This window comes from Seriola aureovittata, chromosome 5, assembly GCF_021018895.1.
Source record: "Seriola aureovittata isolate HTS-2021-v1 ecotype China chromosome 5, ASM2101889v1, whole genome shotgun sequence".
Lineage (NCBI taxonomy): Eukaryota > Metazoa > Chordata > Actinopteri > Carangiformes > Carangidae > Seriola > Seriola aureovittata.
Genome location: NC_079368.1, coordinates 1,094,962 through 1,113,590, shown reverse-complemented (window position 1 = coordinate 1,113,590; position 18,629 = coordinate 1,094,962). Strand labels below are relative to the sequence as shown.

The window sequence follows — 18,629 nt, the reverse complement described above, 5'->3', positions numbered from 1 at the left end:
AGTCAGACGGGAGTGGAGGGTCTGATTTGCATACAGACTGAGAGGAATCTGTTTTGGCGTGCCTCAGGGTGATGAACTTAAATGTCAACTATAATTATACAATGTACAGATTTCTCTGCTTTATGTAAAGATGAAGCCTTTCATTACGAACATGTAAAAGTGTGACATATGTTGAAGGTGTACACTCAGACAGAGGCCTGGAGGGCACTGTGAGTTGTCACTGTGTGTCTGCAGAGTGATGATAGTTTTGTGAGTGGCATCGCACACTGCTGTCCTCGCTGTCTGTAGTGTGACAGAACATGTTTGTCTTTTTTTTTTAAAGGTCTTTGTCCTTTAACTCCCTTTAACCTGATAATATGAAATGGCAGGTTGTATGAATAAGAATGCAGCTTTGCAGAGAGCGAGTCTGCTCTGATGTTTTTGATTTAAACCAAAAAATCCGGATATGAGAGAGGCGAAAAGTCCAGAACAAGGAAAAACCTTTGCAATCAAAAAGAACTTTGCACAGCAGCCCTGCAATAAATCCCACACTAAAGTCCAGGTTTGTCAGGACTGTGTCAGACCTCTAAGGAAAATAAAGACACGTTTTATTTTTTAAACTACATCTTGATATAGCCAATTGGTGTCTGATGACGTTGGTGCCACCTCATCATCGTCTCGTCTTAGTAATGGAAAATAAAGGTAATTGATGAATATTTTGTCATAATTTTCATCAGTTAAATGAACACTACTTTAACCTTTATCCTTTCTCATTCTCTCGCATTCAACCTTCAATTTAGCCTTTACTGCTGCACGTTTAACTCCTGTCCTTAACTAGTCCAAACTGTATTCTGTCACAGTCTGCTCGGCCCCTCTCCTGCGCTGCTGCTCAGCTACACCCCTCATCAGCCTAACTGCTCTCACCTGCTGCTCTCACCTGCTCACCATCTCCAATCAAGCCAGTAGATCTGCAGCTTCACTCCACTCACTCTTTGCCAGATGGTCTTTGCTCTCATGCCTGACTCTCCAGCACTTGTTCCTGGACTGCTTACCTGGTATCGACCCGACTTGCCTCCGACCTTCGCCTCACGTCTCAGCCCCGGTGAATCCACCAGCCTTCTGTCCCCGACTACGAGTATTGCCTGCCTGTTTTCTGTTCCTCGTCAGCCTGTGGCTGGTTGGCACTCAGCCTGTTCCTGCTCCACCAAGAGACCCACCTTGTCAGCTTCGCCTCGCCAGCTCACCTCCAGCCCCACCGACTCCGTCTCAAGGTCTGGATCCACATCCCGCCATACTCACCTGAATCCAGTTCTCTGCTGCCATCCTTGGGTTAGCTGTGTACCTGTTTTGATGTTTCCAGACTAAAACCTGGTTCACTTGTGCTGCTATTGGGTTCTCTCCATACCCGTTACAGTACTCCTCCATGTAAAGGTGTAAAACTAAAACAATACTCATACAAACACATAAAATCTTATTCTTTTAAACTGACTGTCTCATTTTTGTAGTTTGTAATAACTCATAATGGGTAATTTGTGGTTCATTTAACACCAAATGTGTAGAGAGCTCCATTTGACTCATCTTTGTGCCCTGGTCAACAGTAAATCAGATGAACAACTTGATGTTAAACAGCCTATAGATTATCTAATCCAGTACAGGAGGCAGGGGCAACAAAGCCAAAACAGTCCTGGGTTTAATAAACAGCCATCTGTAAGTATACCAGGTAATACAGACAGTCAGGGTCCTCAGAGAATGAATCCTATAGACTTGATTACTGTAAATGTGGTTCTTGCATTCATGGTCTCCTCAGGGTGGACCATAATAACTTTGGTCTGAATCATCAGACTTAATTTTTTTTTTTTTTTCAATACTCGGCTTATGGCCAAAACTAGTCTCAGCTGCACTTTGTGTCTAACTAGAAAATGTTAGCATGCTAACACGCTAAACTAAAATGCTACATGAACATGGTAAACATTGTACCAAAAATAGGTATTATGTTAGGTATAAAGTGTTCATTTATATGATGCTAACCGGCATGTCAACATGCTACGTCAAAGAGACGAGCAGCGGCACGCTTGTTGGCACTGTGTGTGTGGGCTGTGAGCTATGATGCTGTTCAGCAGCAACCAATCAGAATGTAGAATCCTAGAGAACACAGCCGTGTGAACCATTTTGTTCCCATCAAACATTTGTCCCTGGGCACAATGTTTCTCCATTTTTTTTATGTCATGTCCCTTTTTGCTTACAGAGGCTTAAATGAAAAACACAACGCCTAGACAGAGGTTTCTGACACAGCAGGTGTTCCAGGTCAGTTGGCGATGGTGGTGTAGCCTTTAATATGTTTTGTGAAAATAGGCAGAAATTGCTAACTAGCGCCATAGCATGCAAAACTGCTTGATAACTTGATATGAATCAGTCAGTAATGTTAACGTTGTTAGTTTGCCTTAACATAATGAAATGTGCAACTAGAACAAACAGGACGAGGCAATTTCCTAACGTGACTCATAAGAATGATCCTGTCAAACGAGGTATTACTGGTGCTGTACAACAGCTCACCCTATCCTGCCATGTTCTGGCCACGGCCTCTCTAAAGAAAAATCACATCCTTGGTTTGCTAATGTCTCACTAGCATTTCAAAAACAGATGTTAAGACTACAACTTACAGAAAAAACCCTTATCCGCCATTAGTTTGTTTTGAATGAAGCCGAGAACACACTAGCTGTAATGTGTGTGCGTGGCAAGTGCGTCTTGGCTTTCATTTCGGCGCCCATGTGAACGGGTTAGATTTACGTGTGACGCATGAAATTCCCAGCAAAAATAGAGAAAAGACCTGTTGATTTCATATTGACATCACACCTGCAACATCACACTGAAAACTGAAAGCTTCAACTATAGTTGACTGTAATGACATGATTGAGTCTGTGGGGTTGGAAATTGTTTTCCAACCCCATTTTCAGTGTCTTGGACTAGGATCGGTTCATCATTCAGTGCTTGACCTGAACTTGCGGTATGTGTTCCTGATGATTCACAGCTCCCGGAGCCGGAAGTGCTGACGCTTTGACAGACACACCAAACTGCATGAAAGATTAAAAGTTTCCTTGCTGGGCCTGATTCTGGCAGTTTGAGATGCTGACCAGCACCTAAGACTCACATTCACTGTGTGGTACGTTCAGTGAATGACTGACTGAATCACTCACTCAGCGACTGACTGTATCTGTGCAAACAAATCCCATTCGCAGGGAATCAGTGACTTAAAACTCACTCAGTACGTTTGAATGAGTTTGAGTTCAACTAAATGTAGACTTTTAGGAAGTTATTCGGTTCACTTTGTTCTTTTGAACAAATGGTTTGTGAGCGACACAATGTATCGCGGCCTGGAGGATCGAACCACTGAGCTTCTGATGGGTGACTCGCGCTACCTCACGAGTCACAGCCGACCCCTACAATTTAGCACAGTTGTGTAAAATTGCCAGAGACTAGGGATGCCCCGAGGGGCCGGTCATTATCGGCTTATTTTCATTGAAAATACGTGATAGTTGATCGGCATCAATGCTCCTAATCACCTGTGGTTCTGTGACAGGTTTGGGGATGTCGATTACCTCTGTTGCAGCACCAGTGGTTCATTCACCCCCACGTTTTGATCAGGCGGCAGAAGTTGAGGGAAAGTTGTGTATGTCAGATGATGGGATATTGAGAGGACGTCTCAAAAACTGAGTCTTTTGCCAATCTTGTTTTGATGTTGAAACATTTACCTGATCTAAATCAGAGTTGGTGAACCTGATTAAAAGTAACCCTTGCCTGTCCAGTGACATTCCATCTCGTACTCATCATATTGAGCATGACATTGAGGTGGGAGAGGTCCATCCAGTCAGACAACATTTTCCAGACAAGTGTGAAAAGTTAGAAGCGGAGGTCAGGTACATGTTAGAGAACAACATTGCTGAGCCTTGTGCATCCAATTGGTCTTCCCCGTTCTTGCTAGTAAAAAAAAGCAGATGGTACGTTTAGACCTTGTACTGATCTCAGGAAGGTGAACCAAGTAACATTCCAAGTAGCATTCCTGACGATTTTCCACTCCCACATATGGAGGATTGCATGGACCAGGTTGGCTCGGTGAAGTTTGACTTAAAGAATTACTGGCAGGTTACTTTGATGCCTCCAGCTAGGAAGATTGAAGCATTTATTACACCCAGTGGTTTGTATTCCTCAACAGTTATGTCATTTGGTTTATGTAATTCCCAGCGCCTAATGAACAAGGTGGTGTCTGGATTAGTGGACTGTGCTATGTACTTGGAAGAAAGTGTCTTTTTTGACATATTTTTAAAATCTAATGTCAGTTACTGTTACAGGTCTATTATACACTGGTAACACATTTTGTAGCCTCTGGGGTTCCTCCCGTCCAAAAAAGGACACACAAAGAAAATGCTATAAAATCATCATATATCAATATTTTTTTCTGCTTTTTTTTTTTTTTTTTTTTTTGCATACATCTCTTAAACAACTTCAGTTCTGCTCAAACCTATCAAATGTTTATTAGTTTTCAGGATTTTAACCCTCCTGTTATGTTGTGGGTCAAATTGACCCGTTTTAAAGTTAAAAAATGTAAAAAAAAAAAATTGTTAAAAGTATTTTTTGGGAACTTCTTCTGCTTGGCTTAAGTGTAATCAACATATAAAATTAAATGGTTCATTTCGAATATTTGCAACCCCCCCCTGCATGTTTATATTACATAGATACTGTTCGGGTCAATTTGACCCGGCAGTCAAAGTGGAGGCTAAAAGGGGTCAAAAGTGTCAAATACTATTTGTTTCTTTGCAACTGTGAGACATATGTCACCCCAATCACACACACACACACACACACACACACACACACACACACACACACACACACACACACACACACCCTCTCCCTATTCTCTTGACCTCATCTGTAAAGTGCGAGAATGCAGGTGATGTTATGACTTTTGACAGGAACCTTTTCTGTTGCCGTGGGCAAACTCCACCCACATTGAGTGGACACTCAGCAGGGGAGGGGCAAAACATATAAATATTCTCTGCAAGGGAGTCCTACCAACATTACACTCTGCAGCTACATATGATATACTCTCTGTCAGAGCTTTACAAAATGAGCAGCAGAGGTAAACAGGTGACAACCCTGGAGGCTCTGGAACTCATCTTTGATCATGACAGTGAAATAGAGGAGGATGTGTCTGAAGATGAAGACCATCTTGAGCTCAATTCTGAGTCTGATGATTCTGATTATGAACCAAATGAGGAAACTGCTATTCATATTCCTCCAAGCAATACATTCACATCAAAAAATGGTGAAATACAGTGGTCTTCATCTCCAAATATACTTCAGGCAAAACTGTCTGCAGAAAACATAATAAAGACAGTGCCAGGGCCCACTAGGATGGCAGTGACTCGTGTGACTGACATCAAGTCAGCTTTTGAGCTGGTCATGCCCAACTCAATACAGAAAATCGTTCTCGAAATAAAAGTGGAAGGAACAGGATAAAATGCATTTACATGCATATCTGGGGGTCCTCATCCTGGCTGGGGTCTATAAGTCAAAGGGTGAATTAACAGCCAGTCTGTGGGATGCAGAGACAGGCAGGGCTATATTTCCTGCCACAATGTCTCCGGAGACTTTTCATATTTTCTCCAGAGTAATCCGATTTGATAATCGAGAGACAAGGGCTGTCAGATGGGAGAGAGACAAGAGACAAGCTGGCAGCTATCAGGACAGTGTAGGACAAGTGGGTAGAGCAACTTCCACTACTCTATAACACAGGCCCTAATGTCACACTGGATGAACAGAAGAGGTGTCTCGTGTTAATTTATCAACATCACTCCATAAAAAAAATTAAAAATGTAAAATAAAATTTAAAAAAAATTAATGTCACGTAAAACTCTTGTATTTTATATGTAGGTCTTTCCAAAGTACATTAAAAAAAGTTTTAACATGCATTTTTAATGAAAAACGAGTGAATTATCCTCATTGAACCATGATCTGTGAGAGGTAAAGAACACCATTACACTAAATATTGATTGAAATGGTTAGTAATGGAGTTAATAATGAGATATAAACATGTTCATTGGGATTTTTTGGTTTCCGACACTTCTGGATAATTAAACATGCCCCGGGTCAAATTGACCCGGGAACATCATTGCTGTTCCTGAGAAACGAACATAACAGGAGGGTAAAAACCAGTTTGAAGACATGTTGCCTCTTGTTTTATAAAAAAAAAACAACACAGAATATGAGATATTTCCCACATAATACATGATTGAGGGATGTGACATTGTTTTATATCAGAGTCTTTTATATCAAGACATTTCTCAAAACCAGAATATGATCAGGGTGACTTTTGAACACTGGAAATAAATCATGTACTCATCCCGGCAGTAGCCCCCGTGGCACTCAAAATTTCCCTGGAATTTTCTAGTTATTATTATTATTCTCTCTCATTGTAGCCATTAAGGCAAAGAATGCCCCAAAAAATAATTAAAATAATGGTAGGTATGTGTCAGCGCACAGAGCAGACGTTAGTATTGTGTGACTATGTGGATAATAGCGAACAAATACATTTATTGAGCACAGAATAGATTTTTATTTGTCAGTTATTCATTGTTCAAAAATATTTTACTTCAAAATATAATTTGTGTGTTTGTAAAAATGATTTGTCTGTGCTCAGAAAGTCTTACTGCCTGCTCAGTAATGCGGCACAAAGATAACACCAAGCTCACATTGTTCAAACTGATCCAGAATGACTGTTGTCTTGTTTTTCCCATATGAAGCTGCTTTGTGTGCTCGTTCTAATCTTGTAAGCAGTGAATCTCTCCTGTGTGGAGCTCTGTGACATGAAGACCCCAGTTAAAACTACTGTTACAGCCACATTAAAGACTGTGGAATTCAGACTGAATGCTTTTAGGCTGTACAGCATGTTGTTATGTGGGGCCACTTTCCATCCGGACAGCTGAACAAGACTTTAGTATGACCTAAATGTGAGATTCACACTGTATGAGATCAGGTTTACCCTAATTTGATTTAGGAATTTAACCTGGAATAAAGAGGCAAATATACATTAATTAACATATGAAACATAGAATTCTTCATCCTAACAGTTGATGAGTGGCTCATAAATGTTTTCATTGGAAACGGATGTACCACAGACTCTCAGAATTTATGCTCATTATGATTCCTGTTTAGCAGCCAGGGTGTCACATTAATGGTGTTGTGACTGAAACAATAATAATAGAGCCCGTATCATTAAGAGAGGAAGCTGCTGTCATTAAAATGTTGTTATACCTCCAAATATTTGGATAATTGCCAATTAAAGCTTTTACAACAATTCAGACTGATGACAGTGAAAAAAAAAACTTTATACAGCCCCTTTTCCACTGGTCAAAAAACCCACTAAGACCTGCTAACATTGAACAACTTACACAGATCAGCAGTGATGTAAACACAACACCCACACACAATCCCCTCTGTCTGCTGTAACATCTTTCAGACACACTGTAAACACACCTGTTCAGCACAGTGCTGTTACACCACACACACCGCGGCTACACCTTCCTTTGAGAGTGAGCTGCACACCTGCAATAAGTTTTAAAAACACACAATCACAGATCAAAGTGTGTCACATGGAGGCTCCCACACTTTTACAGGAGCAACAACCAGGAGATGAGATGTGATGGATTGTTTTACCAGTTTAGTTTTGCGTCAGCTAACAGCTCAGTCTTTCTCCCCCGTGTCTGTGTGTTTGTGTGACATCGGTCCCTGCACTCGGCTGGCAGTGTAAACGTCAATCGCCTTCCTTATAATTTTACCTGCATTTAAAAAAACCTTCTTATCTCCGCTAAATTTCATCATTTCATTTCATCTTATTAACCAAACCTCCTACAGCCACTATTTTATTTGTCAGGTAGTCTACCTATAGCAAAGGTGATGATAATAATAACGTTTCAAAACAGAGTTACAGATAGTTCTGTACAAACATAAAAACGAAACAAAGCAATAAAAGAAACAGAGCAGAAGGGCTACGTGTCAGTTAGCAAGGCAAGTTTAACAGGGGCAATTACAAATATGTCTGTTAAACAATGAGATCAATAAAGCAAACAAGAAAATAAAACCAAAAGTAAAAACCAAAAGTCACTCTGAACCTCATTTATTGGGACTGGAGTCTTAATGTGGCTCCAGGCTCTAACTAGATATTCAAATAGTATCAAACAGTTACACAATGACTCACAATAAATAATAAGGACTTTAAACATTGAGCACAAACACAATTATTTCTGTTTATGAATTGTAAAATTGTTATTGCTGTGTAAAGATCAAAATTTATAATGATGACAATGAATGAAGCTCTGTGAAGTTGGTTATTTTATGTTAAATGACACGTCTTGGCTTATTTTGCATTTTCACTGTATTTTGGATCATTCTGGAAAACCGTGCGTTCCCTGTGTTCATAAAAACCAATTTACGTGCAGGAAATGGCGTAGGCCTGGTTTTTGTGTGTATGCATCACGTATGCATCTGGCCTCTGGTGTTTGATGACCTGAGTGGTCAAGGCTCAGACCATATGGGCAGAATGAGCCTGAGCAGCAGGTCTGACCTTTGACTCCTCCGGCTGGAGTCTTTACTGCACGTCTCTATCTCGCTCTCTCTCTCCTGTATTTCCCTCATCAAATAAAGCCATAAAAATGTCCCCGAACCTGCCTTTACTTTCCTCCCACACTCTGAAGACAGGCACATTAGGTGTTAAGAAAACGCCTGCCGTTGTCCTGGAGCAAGGCAGTGGCCTCCTATCTGGAGTTGGTTTGTGGGTACCTGATGTGTGAGTCCATTGACATGAATAGAGTAGAACTTTGCACTAAGGTCTGCCCGTAACGGAGCTGTATTTGCATTAGAAACAGTAGGAAACAGCCTGGCCTGGACATGTCGAGCATCACCTGCTTCACATGAGAGAAAAATGCCTTCAGCTGCAGAAATGACCAGTTTTCAAAGCTGTCAGCTCTGAGCTGCAGCACTTAACATTTCAAAAGCATTTCCATACCCCAGTAAAAACACACCCTGCTATTTACAACACTCAACATATAATTTAGCTGTTGTTTGTCATGTTTAGGAGGTACTTTAGATTTTCTATAAGATCAACACACACATATGGTATAGCTGATTTCAACGAGCACAGGTCTCTGCAGTCTGTCAGAGGCTCAGCTCTCAGTAATTCACTTATAACGATAACTGACTCCTGACATGCTTACGCTGTGAATCATAAAATACATAAATATATATGGAAAACATATTTGATGCTGAAACTAACCCGATTTAAATTAATAAAGACTAAGTTTGAAAAAGAAGCAGAACTACATGTTGCTTTTATCAACTTCATTTAAATCTACGATGCATTATGAGGCAAGAAGTTTGAATGAAACTTATTGAATAAAAAATTAATATTGCTGTTAATTCAGAAGAAGTTTTTGAGTTTCTTTAATCAAAATCAGATCTGAACATAGAGTAATTAACAAGTTCAAATAAATGTTTTGGCAGTGGTGGGCTTCCATCTTTCTCTGAGTATATAAATGTGTGTATATGTATTTCCTCTGGCCTCTGTATTTCTCAGGCTGTAAACTGGCAGATATCTCATGCAAACAGCCGCTTGAAAAAAAAAAAAAAACCACCTGATCACACCAGCTTATAGTTCTCATGCTCAGTCCAACATTATTATACATAATGTTCATTATACTGACTTCACTTGTAAATACTGGAGTTTTCATGTAGAAGTGAGAGGCTGTTTATTTCCTGCCATGGTGGGTCAGACTGCTGTCATGAACACTTTTAAAGTATTATTAGTATTAATATAATATATAATATTAATATATATGTATACTCAAGCTTACTGTGTGTGTGTGTGTGTGTCTTTAGGCGTGTGTGTGTGTCTTGTGTGTGTGTGTGGCTTTAGGTGTGTGTGTATGTGTGTGTGTGTGTGTGTGTGTATGTGTGTGTGTGTGTGTGTGTGTGTCTTTAGGTGTGTGTGTGTGTCTTTGTGTGTGTGTGTGTGTGTGCGTGCGTGTGTGTGTGTGTGTGCGTGTGTGTGTGTGTGTGTGTGTGTCTTTGTGTGTGTGTGTATGTGTGTGTGTCTTTAGGTGTGTGTGTGTGTCTTTGTGTGTGTGTGTGTGTGTGTGCGTGCGTGTGTGTGTGTGTGTGTGTGTGTGTGTGTGTGTGTGTGTGTGTGTGTGTGTGTGTGTGTGTGTGTGTGTGTGTGTGTGTGTGTGTGTGTGTGTGTGCGTGCGTGCGTGTGTGTGTGTGTGTGTGTGTGCGTGTGTGTGTGTGTGTGTGTGCCAGCCTGGTGCTCCTCTGTCTCCTGAGCGCCCTCCTGTGGATCATCCAGGGAGAACAGCTGGTGTGGAGCTGCTGGATCACTGAGCTTCACTGAGCTCCCTGACAGGCGGAGAGAGGCAGTGACGTCTCTGTACGTACCGTATCGTGTCTGTACCTGGTGGGAGGAGAACTGAACGTCTTGAGCCTCCAGTCACTTGATCTGAACTATCAGTGTAATCACTGTTGATCACTGTAATGAGTCTCTAGGAGCTTAGAGACACTTTCTCCTTGTAGGGTTCAGAGAAAACTTCACATTATTTTGTTTTCTTTCTTTATATATATTACTTATATACTGTATATGTATATCTAATCTTTCCTGCTCGATAGTTGTTCATTGAGGCCTTTTTGTACTGTAGTTACTTCACAACAGGATGGAGACAAAACTGTTATGTACAAAATCTAGTGATAATACTTTCTATAATATTGAGGGTGATTTCTTCATGATGTCACTATGACATCAACTAATAATTATTACATTCTAAAGTCAGAAGTATCAACTGTGTGTGTGTGTGTGTGAATAATGCTGCAGTGTTGAAGAATCCAGTCCTGCAGCTCGAGACCATGCAGTGATTCCTCCATCGTTCTGACATAAACACAGATACAAACAAACAACACTAATTATTCCATCATCATCAAGTGTCTTTGAATTGTTTACTATTATTATCATTATCATTATTATTCCTCTAATTGTATTGGATTCTGCAGCTCAGAGAGACAGACATGGACACACCCAGTCTGCTCGCTGTCATAAGGTCATAAGGAATCAGACTTGTTGAGGAGAATCTCAGTGTGCAGAGCCAGAAAGCCACAACATCAGTGTCTGTGCAGTCAGTGTTTTATATTGAATATTATACAGGAGCTCAGTTAATAATGTAAATAAAAAGTTAAAGGAAGACGGTCAGCTTACTCCTTTACCCTCCAAGTTAGCTTGTCCCACAATGCTCCATTTTTCCAAAGCCTTAACTTCAGTAAACATAGCAACATGGTTCAATAGTCTACACAATTACAGGGAATGTTGATGAGCCAATACGTCGTCTGTGCAGCAGGTTATTATGACATAATAGTTAGGTTTTTTTACTAGGCGACATCTAGTGATCGCAGTAATGACAGGAGCAAAGGGAAAAGTGCGGTGACGTAGTATAAAGAGAGACAAAGTCCACGTCAGGAGGAGGTGGTGGTGGATGGATGAATATGACACAGGAGAGCGCTGTTTGATTCCAATGTGGAAGTAGCTGTTTTATGTTCTTTCTATTATCCACGACCATTCGACAAAGTTATTATTGTAACCATGACAACAAAGTTCATCTAATGTTGAGGAAGAACTTATTTCAACCCAAATCATGAACCATGGCGATGAGGGTAGGTAGGACGCTGTCAGTACAGTTGGCATGTTTATTATAATAACCATGACACTCAAGGTCTGGAACACCTGTCGCCATAGGGACACCTTCGCAGACGCTGCGGTGGGTCATATCAGAGAGTTGAAAAAAAAAACAACCTATGTGGTTGTTCAGGTTGGAGGAGTTGATGGAATTACACATAAAAGTTTTCAAGTAACTAAAACTATATAAGTATTGAGAGAGTTCTAAAGCACAAACAGACGAAAAGCTTAGATTTAAATACCACACAGACAAACTTGTGACTAGGCAGAACTTGTCTTGTGTGGTGGCAGCACTCTCCGGTTTGCTGTTGTGTGCTGGGGCAGCAGGTTGAGGATGGTGGCTGCCTAACAAACTGATCCATCAGGCCGGTGATATTGTTTGGTTGGAGCTGGACTCAGACAGGAGGATGCTGTCTAAACTACAGACCATACTGGACAACACCTCCCACCCTCTCCATGGTGTGCTGCTCAAGCACAGGAGCACTTTCAGTGACAGACTAATTCCACCACAGAGTGCCACAGGAAGTCATTCCTGCCTGACAGACTGTACAGTGAAACTCTGACATGTGAAGCTCATCATTCAGGCTGTTAAATGATCCTGTAAAGTATCATAAACTCTGTTTGATCCCAGCTCAGCAAAGTTCTCCAGCACTGCTCCCTTCTTCTGTGGCTGCTTCTCTCTCAAATATGATCTTTGTTCAGATGATTTCTGAATGGGACGGCTGTGGCTCAGGAGGTAGAGCGGGTCATCCACTAATTAGATCAGGGATGCCAGGGTGAAATTGGTCAGGGGGCCAGATTTTTTTCAAGTGAGACCTCAGCGGGCCGAATTACACTTTCGAACTGAAAAGACCAAACACTGACTCAACATCACTGTTTGAAATTATTCATTAAGGCCTACACATCAAAAAGAAATTGCATTGGCACCACAATAGCCTCACAATGAGGCCTACAATTACATAGATGCCTAAAGCAAGTTACAGTAACCTCTGAAAACGTAACATTGTCCTATCCATGCTAGGGCTGTCAAAACTGCTCAAAAATGATGTTCGAATATTCCCTCTAAAAAACACATATATTCAAACTGTTTGTCTCCCGCTCCGTGTTCAAAGTCACACCGGGCAGCTCCACAGACGCATATTATTCTGCCCTTGCAATACGACGTCAGCTTTGTACAGCTAGACAGATAGTTAACATCAATGAAGAAGGGAAACTCCAGAAGTTTTGTTGAGGATTGATGTTTTATCTTTTGTTCTCTTTTCTTCCTCAGTTTTATTTCTTAAGTTTTTCTCCATTAGTTCTGTAGACTGAAATAAACAGAAAATAAACATTACAAAAGTGTAACGTCTGTAATGTCTTTTACACCATAAAATATGAAGTTACACATTTACACAATAAACTACAGATACTCATAATGTATAGAAATGAAATAAACATCTGCAGTATAATAGAACTCACTGCTACACCGTTATCAGTATGAATCAACAAATCCACTATCAGTCTGAGGCGCAGCGCCGAGGCCCCCTGCTGGGCAGGTTAAATATTACGTCGGTAAAACAACAGAAATTTACCGCGAGTGTAACTTATGAAAACCGATAGTTCCAAACGTAATAAAATGCACTATTAAAGTGAACATGTACGTCACACGGTAAACACAAAGCTGACGTGTAATTACTTACAGACAAAGACTTAACCAAGCTCTCTTTTGAAGCAGACTCGTGTGTGATTTGGTTGTTGCTCGGCTCGGTCCGTCACTGAAACGGGTCCGACTAGGAACTACTAACACATATGTTCATAACACATTTTTACCTAACGAAATTATCTGATTTAATTCACATTTTTGGCGTTTTGTCTTTCTAAAACAACTTTACCCACTCGCAAAGCAGACGGCTGCACCACGGCTGTGTGTTTTTCCAAATACGAATATTAATTTTCACCTCCGAATGTCTGTTTTTAAAAACTATTTGAATATATATTCGAATTTAGAATATTCGTTGACAGCCCTAGTCTACATTTATAAATTTGAAATGGAACAAAATAGAATAGGTGCCAACAAAACGCATTTCCTATAAATAACACAAGTGTAAACCTTAAATTATTTCATCATATTTATTGAAGGCTTGCACATGAAAACATGCCAATGCATAACTAGGCCACAGAAAGAGTCACAGAAAGTAAGTGCCAGAATAAAGTAATCCAACAATAGGCACTGAATATCCGGTAGGAATAAGTAAAACAAAAAGGTTCTTAAAAAATGAAATATGACCTATCTTAAACATACATTGGCAGATGGCACATTAACTTTGCCAGGCATCATCAGTAACTTTAAACTCCAACCCACATTTCTATACAACCAGCACTAGACTACTGTACAGCCTACATTAGTCAACCCCAACCCCTTTTATTCCCTCCCACCCATATCAGTTATGATAAATGGGGAGACAAGCCTGCAGCTACATTTTACTTGTCGAAGCCAGACACCTTTTAACTTTAACCAGCTTGTCCATATCGGGGGGTTCTGGGCAGTCGCTATTTTCAGAACATCATTGAGATGTCCGTGTGTCAGGCGATTACGCACTTTGGATTTATTAATATTCATCACGGAAAAGGCCTGCTCACATAAATATGTTGTCCCGAACATGCAAAGTATTTTACCCTCAAAGGCCGTGATAACTGGGTATTCTGGTGGCAAGGATCTGTAGAATGATTGGATTGCAACAGATGCGTACTTGTCCTTCAACAGCGTGCAACACTGCAGCTCTATCAGCTCCATTTGCATCGGCTCTGGGACCTCGGAAGCGTCCGTCGTGGATGGAGAGCGAAAAAGCGCAAAGTCCTTTTCCAGTTCAGTGAAAACCGTGAATCGATTGTCAAACTCATCCATGAGTCCGGAAAGAAGGTTTGCATACTTGTCCATACTCTGATGATTGTCAGGCAGAGTTTTTAGACAGGGGAAGTGGGCTGCATCGCGCTTGCAGAGCTGCGTCTTCCATAACGCAAGTTTACTTTGAAACGCACGGACACTATCGTAATACTCCGTGACGTGTTTGTTGCGGCCTTGCATGCTAACATTCAGGACATTTAGGTTCGGTAATGTCCACTAAAAAGGCAACGTCCCTGGTCCATTCTGGGTCGTCCAATTCCACCACAGGCTTCCCTTTACTCTGCATGAACTCGGCTATCTCTGTGCGTAATTTGTAGAAATGTTTGAGCATTACGCCTCGGCTCAACCAACGCACATCGGTGTGATAGGGAAGGCCATGATGAATGTCATTGTCCAATAAAAAAGTGTCAAATTGCCTATGGTTAAGTCCTCTGTATCCTCAATAACAACACTCATAACATGGTCCATTTTCAGACTCCTGCAGCACAAAGCCTCTTGATGCAGTATACAGTGAAAGTTCCAGAATACTTGCTCTGGATTAGCCGCATGTACCTTTTCTCTCAACTTCACAACCACTCCGGCCTTTCTTCCTATCATAGAAGGTGCACCGTCGGTAGCCACACTGACAGCGCGACTCCAGTAACCTCCAGATTGTCCAGAGCCCCGACAAGGCTCACAAACACGTCATTAGCTGTGGTGGTGTCTGTCATTGGCACAACTGAAACAAACTCCTCAGTGACATTCAGGGAAGCATCTACTCCGCGAATAAATATCGCTAATTGGGCTACATCAGTCACGTCAGTGCTCTCGTCGAGAGCAATAGAGAATGTGATGAAGGACTTAACTTTGTCTTTTAGTTGACTCTTCAAATCACCAGAAAGTTCCTCAACTCTCTCCGTCACTGTGGGTCTCGATAAGCTTATGTTAGCTAAAGCTTGTTGCTTGTCAGGACACACTAGCTCGGCTGCCTTTAGCATGCAGGTCTTGACGAATGCACCCTCTGAGAAAGACTTGGATGCCATAGCAATTTCCCAAGCGATGATGTAGCTTGCCTTCACTGCCCCTTAAAATAAAATAAAATGTATAGTTATAACGAAATTGAGACACTCCTCGTTCAGAAACAGTGCAGTAAAAATAAAAAGAAGAGTTGAAGGAGATATATATAAAAATAAAACGAACCTTCATGTGTATCTCGACATTTGGAGAATATGGCTTGCTGTTTCTGTAGGGATGATGCTAGCTCGTTTAGCTTTTGAGTCCTCCGCTGCCCTGTGTACTCGCTGTACTTCTCGGCATGGGTCTCATAGTGTCTTTTGAAATTGTACTCCTTTGCTACAGCCACTTGTTGAGAACAAATAAGACACACGGGTTTGCCTCCTACTTCCCAAAATAAATAATTTTCTTTCCATCTCTCCTGAAAGATGCGACCTTCAGTGTCGACCTTCCTCTTTTTTGACAACATTGTTAATAGCGACTAGTCTACCTTAGCCGTCAGCATACTAGGTATCCCGGTCAGTATACGCTGTAGCAGCTGAGGCGGGAAGCAGCAACAGACCAACTGACCTTTTTTTTTTTTTTTTTTTTTTTTTTAACAGTCTATGCAACTGACGGGTTCCACGAAAATTAAAATAAAAATAAAACATTAGATTTAAAAAAAAAAAATGCTCTCCCATATCAACCCACGGGCCGGATGTGATGTTCAATCGGGCCGGGTCCGGCCCGCGGGCCGTAACCATGGCATCACTGGTTTAGGACCTCCTACCTGCAACACTACTGACATCCCCATATCAGCCTCAGCTGTGCTTTCTGTTTCGTGCTAAATTAGCAAGTGTTAGCATGGGCATTCTAACATGCTAAACTAAGGTCAGCAGCCAGGAACACACTGCTGGGGAGCTCTGCTTCAGTTGGGGAAGCATTGGGTGGGGGTTTGTTCGTATACCTGTTAACCGTTTTTTCTTTTTTCTTGATTGTTACTGGCTGCCAGACTGAATGTGAAAGTTTCGTTAATATGCAAAAGGTACCACAAATGAACTACAGTCTGGATTCTTGTCCTCCACACTCTGATTGACATGCCACTCATTTATTGCAGGTGGATTAGGATACTGCCATGTGAAGGTGGTTTCTATATTAAAGAGAAGAAACGTAGAATATGTACAGAAATTAAGCTATAATATTAAACATATGTAGCGGGGTAGTGTGTAATACTTGTGTATTACTCCTCCTGTACCACCTGGAGTGTATGTAACCTAGTAAGTTAGTTACTGGTTCGACTCAAGGAGCGAGGGACGATAAGTACAAGATAAGCATACAAATTTATTTACACAAACAAAAGAAGAATCTGTTTCAAATCCCCTTCAAAACAATAAAAGAAAATAACAAACCAAAATAAAGCGTCCACTTTTCAGCTTGTAGCTGTTCTCAAGTTCAGAGTTCAATGTAGAAAAGTTCTCACAGTTCAAGGTTTCATTAAGTCAGTCCAATGTCCGTTGCGATTCAAGTCCAAGTCTGTCAATATGTAGTCTACCCTGGCAGTGTGTGTGTGTGTGTGTGTGTGTGTGTGTGTGTGTGTGTGTGGAGTATGGGTGGAGTATCCCCCCTCGATCCCTGTTCAATGTCAACGCTGTCCAAATCAATATGGATCCAGCCAACAAACCAATCGGAGTCCTCGGTGAAAAGAACAAACAAAACACGGCAGTTCCTCCGTCACAGCCGTCCTGGAACATCGCTCACAACTCGGACACACATTAATACTGGTATCCACAAAAATATAACAACACCCTTCCAATGAAATGGCAAAACTCTCACTCGTGGTACTCGCGACTATATCAGTGTCGGAGCGCAACTATCGCGTCTCCCTCCCAGCATGCAATGCACGCTTCACTGCATTTCCTGCATTGTCTATACAGGAAGCACCCCCTTGTGGCTGCTTCAGGGAACTACCGTCACAACACAGCTCTTTTAGTGGATGTGCATAGAATTGAAAACGATTTACATAAACCGATAATAAAATACATTTCGTAACCTAACTGAAATTTTCATGGGGTTACACATAAATAACATGACATAAAACTCAGTGCAAGAGTAATGTAATGAAATGATAAACAACACAAATATGAATAAATGAAAATACAGTCCTCATAACTGTCAGGGAATATCAAAGGGGAACAACCTCTTAGCTTGTAAAAGGCTCACACCTATTACTGACGTACACACAGAGTGAGTTGAATAACTGTGCAACTGCCCTTTAACGGACACTTACCCTGCTGCTATAAACAATAAGCATTCTGACAGGACAGCCATACATAAATATACATTACATTACATTACTATATACATTACAAAAAATGACAGAAGAACATCAGCAATAATCAACATGATATGACCGTCAAACTATTAAAGGGATTCAAGCAACCTCACATGAAAGTATACAGTGCTGTATACTACACTACAATGCTAGACACAAGAAACAGAAAATATACTTACTTTCTCCTGAAAGCACACGAGCAAACAAGGAAACAAACATGAAGCAAAAGTCCTGCAGCCAGACAGTCCAGACACTGTGTGTGTGTGTGTGTGTGTGTGTGTGTGTGTGTGTGTGTTGTTCAACAGTTACAACCTGTTTAAATTAGTTGTCATTTCATCATGTTGTTAAACTTACAGTCACACTTGATTTTATAGTTCATTAATAAGACATAACAAGCTGTACTTTGTATCATGTTTGACAAAATTTGAAATAATACTGTTATGATTTCGACCTTGTGGTCCTTTTCTTTCACTCTTGCGCTCTGCTGTTTTCCCCTCCTTCATGTGTTTATTGGCTTTCAGTTTGTTCTCTGTGCCTGTATTTGTGTGTGTGTGTCAGCTGAGTGTGTCTTCCAGGTTCCTGTTCCCGCCGGTCTCCATACACAACTGCTTCTCATCATGCAATCAACTCCACATCCAGCTGCAGCATAAAAGACCGGTTAAACTCACCATTCTTTGCCGGATTGTTCTGCCTCT

The 18,629-nt window shown here is 41.1% G+C and overlaps 1 protein-coding gene across 1 annotated transcript; it reads right to left on the bottom strand.

Annotated features, from left to right (window-relative positions):
- Positions 1-13,869: 13,869 nt before the first annotated feature.
- Positions 13,870-17,539, bottom strand: LOC130169797 (general transcription factor II-I repeat domain-containing protein 2B-like). Its single transcript, XM_056376775.1, has 2 exons — positions 15,810-17,539; positions 13,870-15,693 (listed from the first exon to the last, which is right to left on the bottom strand). Exons 1-2 carry the CDS (start codon positions 16,090-16,092, stop codon positions 15,224-15,226), a joined length of 753 nt encoding a protein of 250 aa, XP_056232750.1. The 5' UTR covers positions 16,093-17,539; the 3' UTR covers positions 13,870-15,223.
- Positions 17,540-18,629: the final 1,090 nt, after the last annotated feature.

Coding starts and splice junctions, on each gene's coding strand:
- LOC130169797 (XM_056376775.1), bottom strand. CDS start 16,092: ATGTTGTCAAAAAAGAGGAAGGTCGACACTGAAGGTCGCATCTTTCAG. Junction 15,694..15,809: donor ATGTCGAGATACACATGAAG/GTTCGTTTTATT, acceptor TTTTATTTTAAG/GGGCAGTGAAGGCAAGCTAC.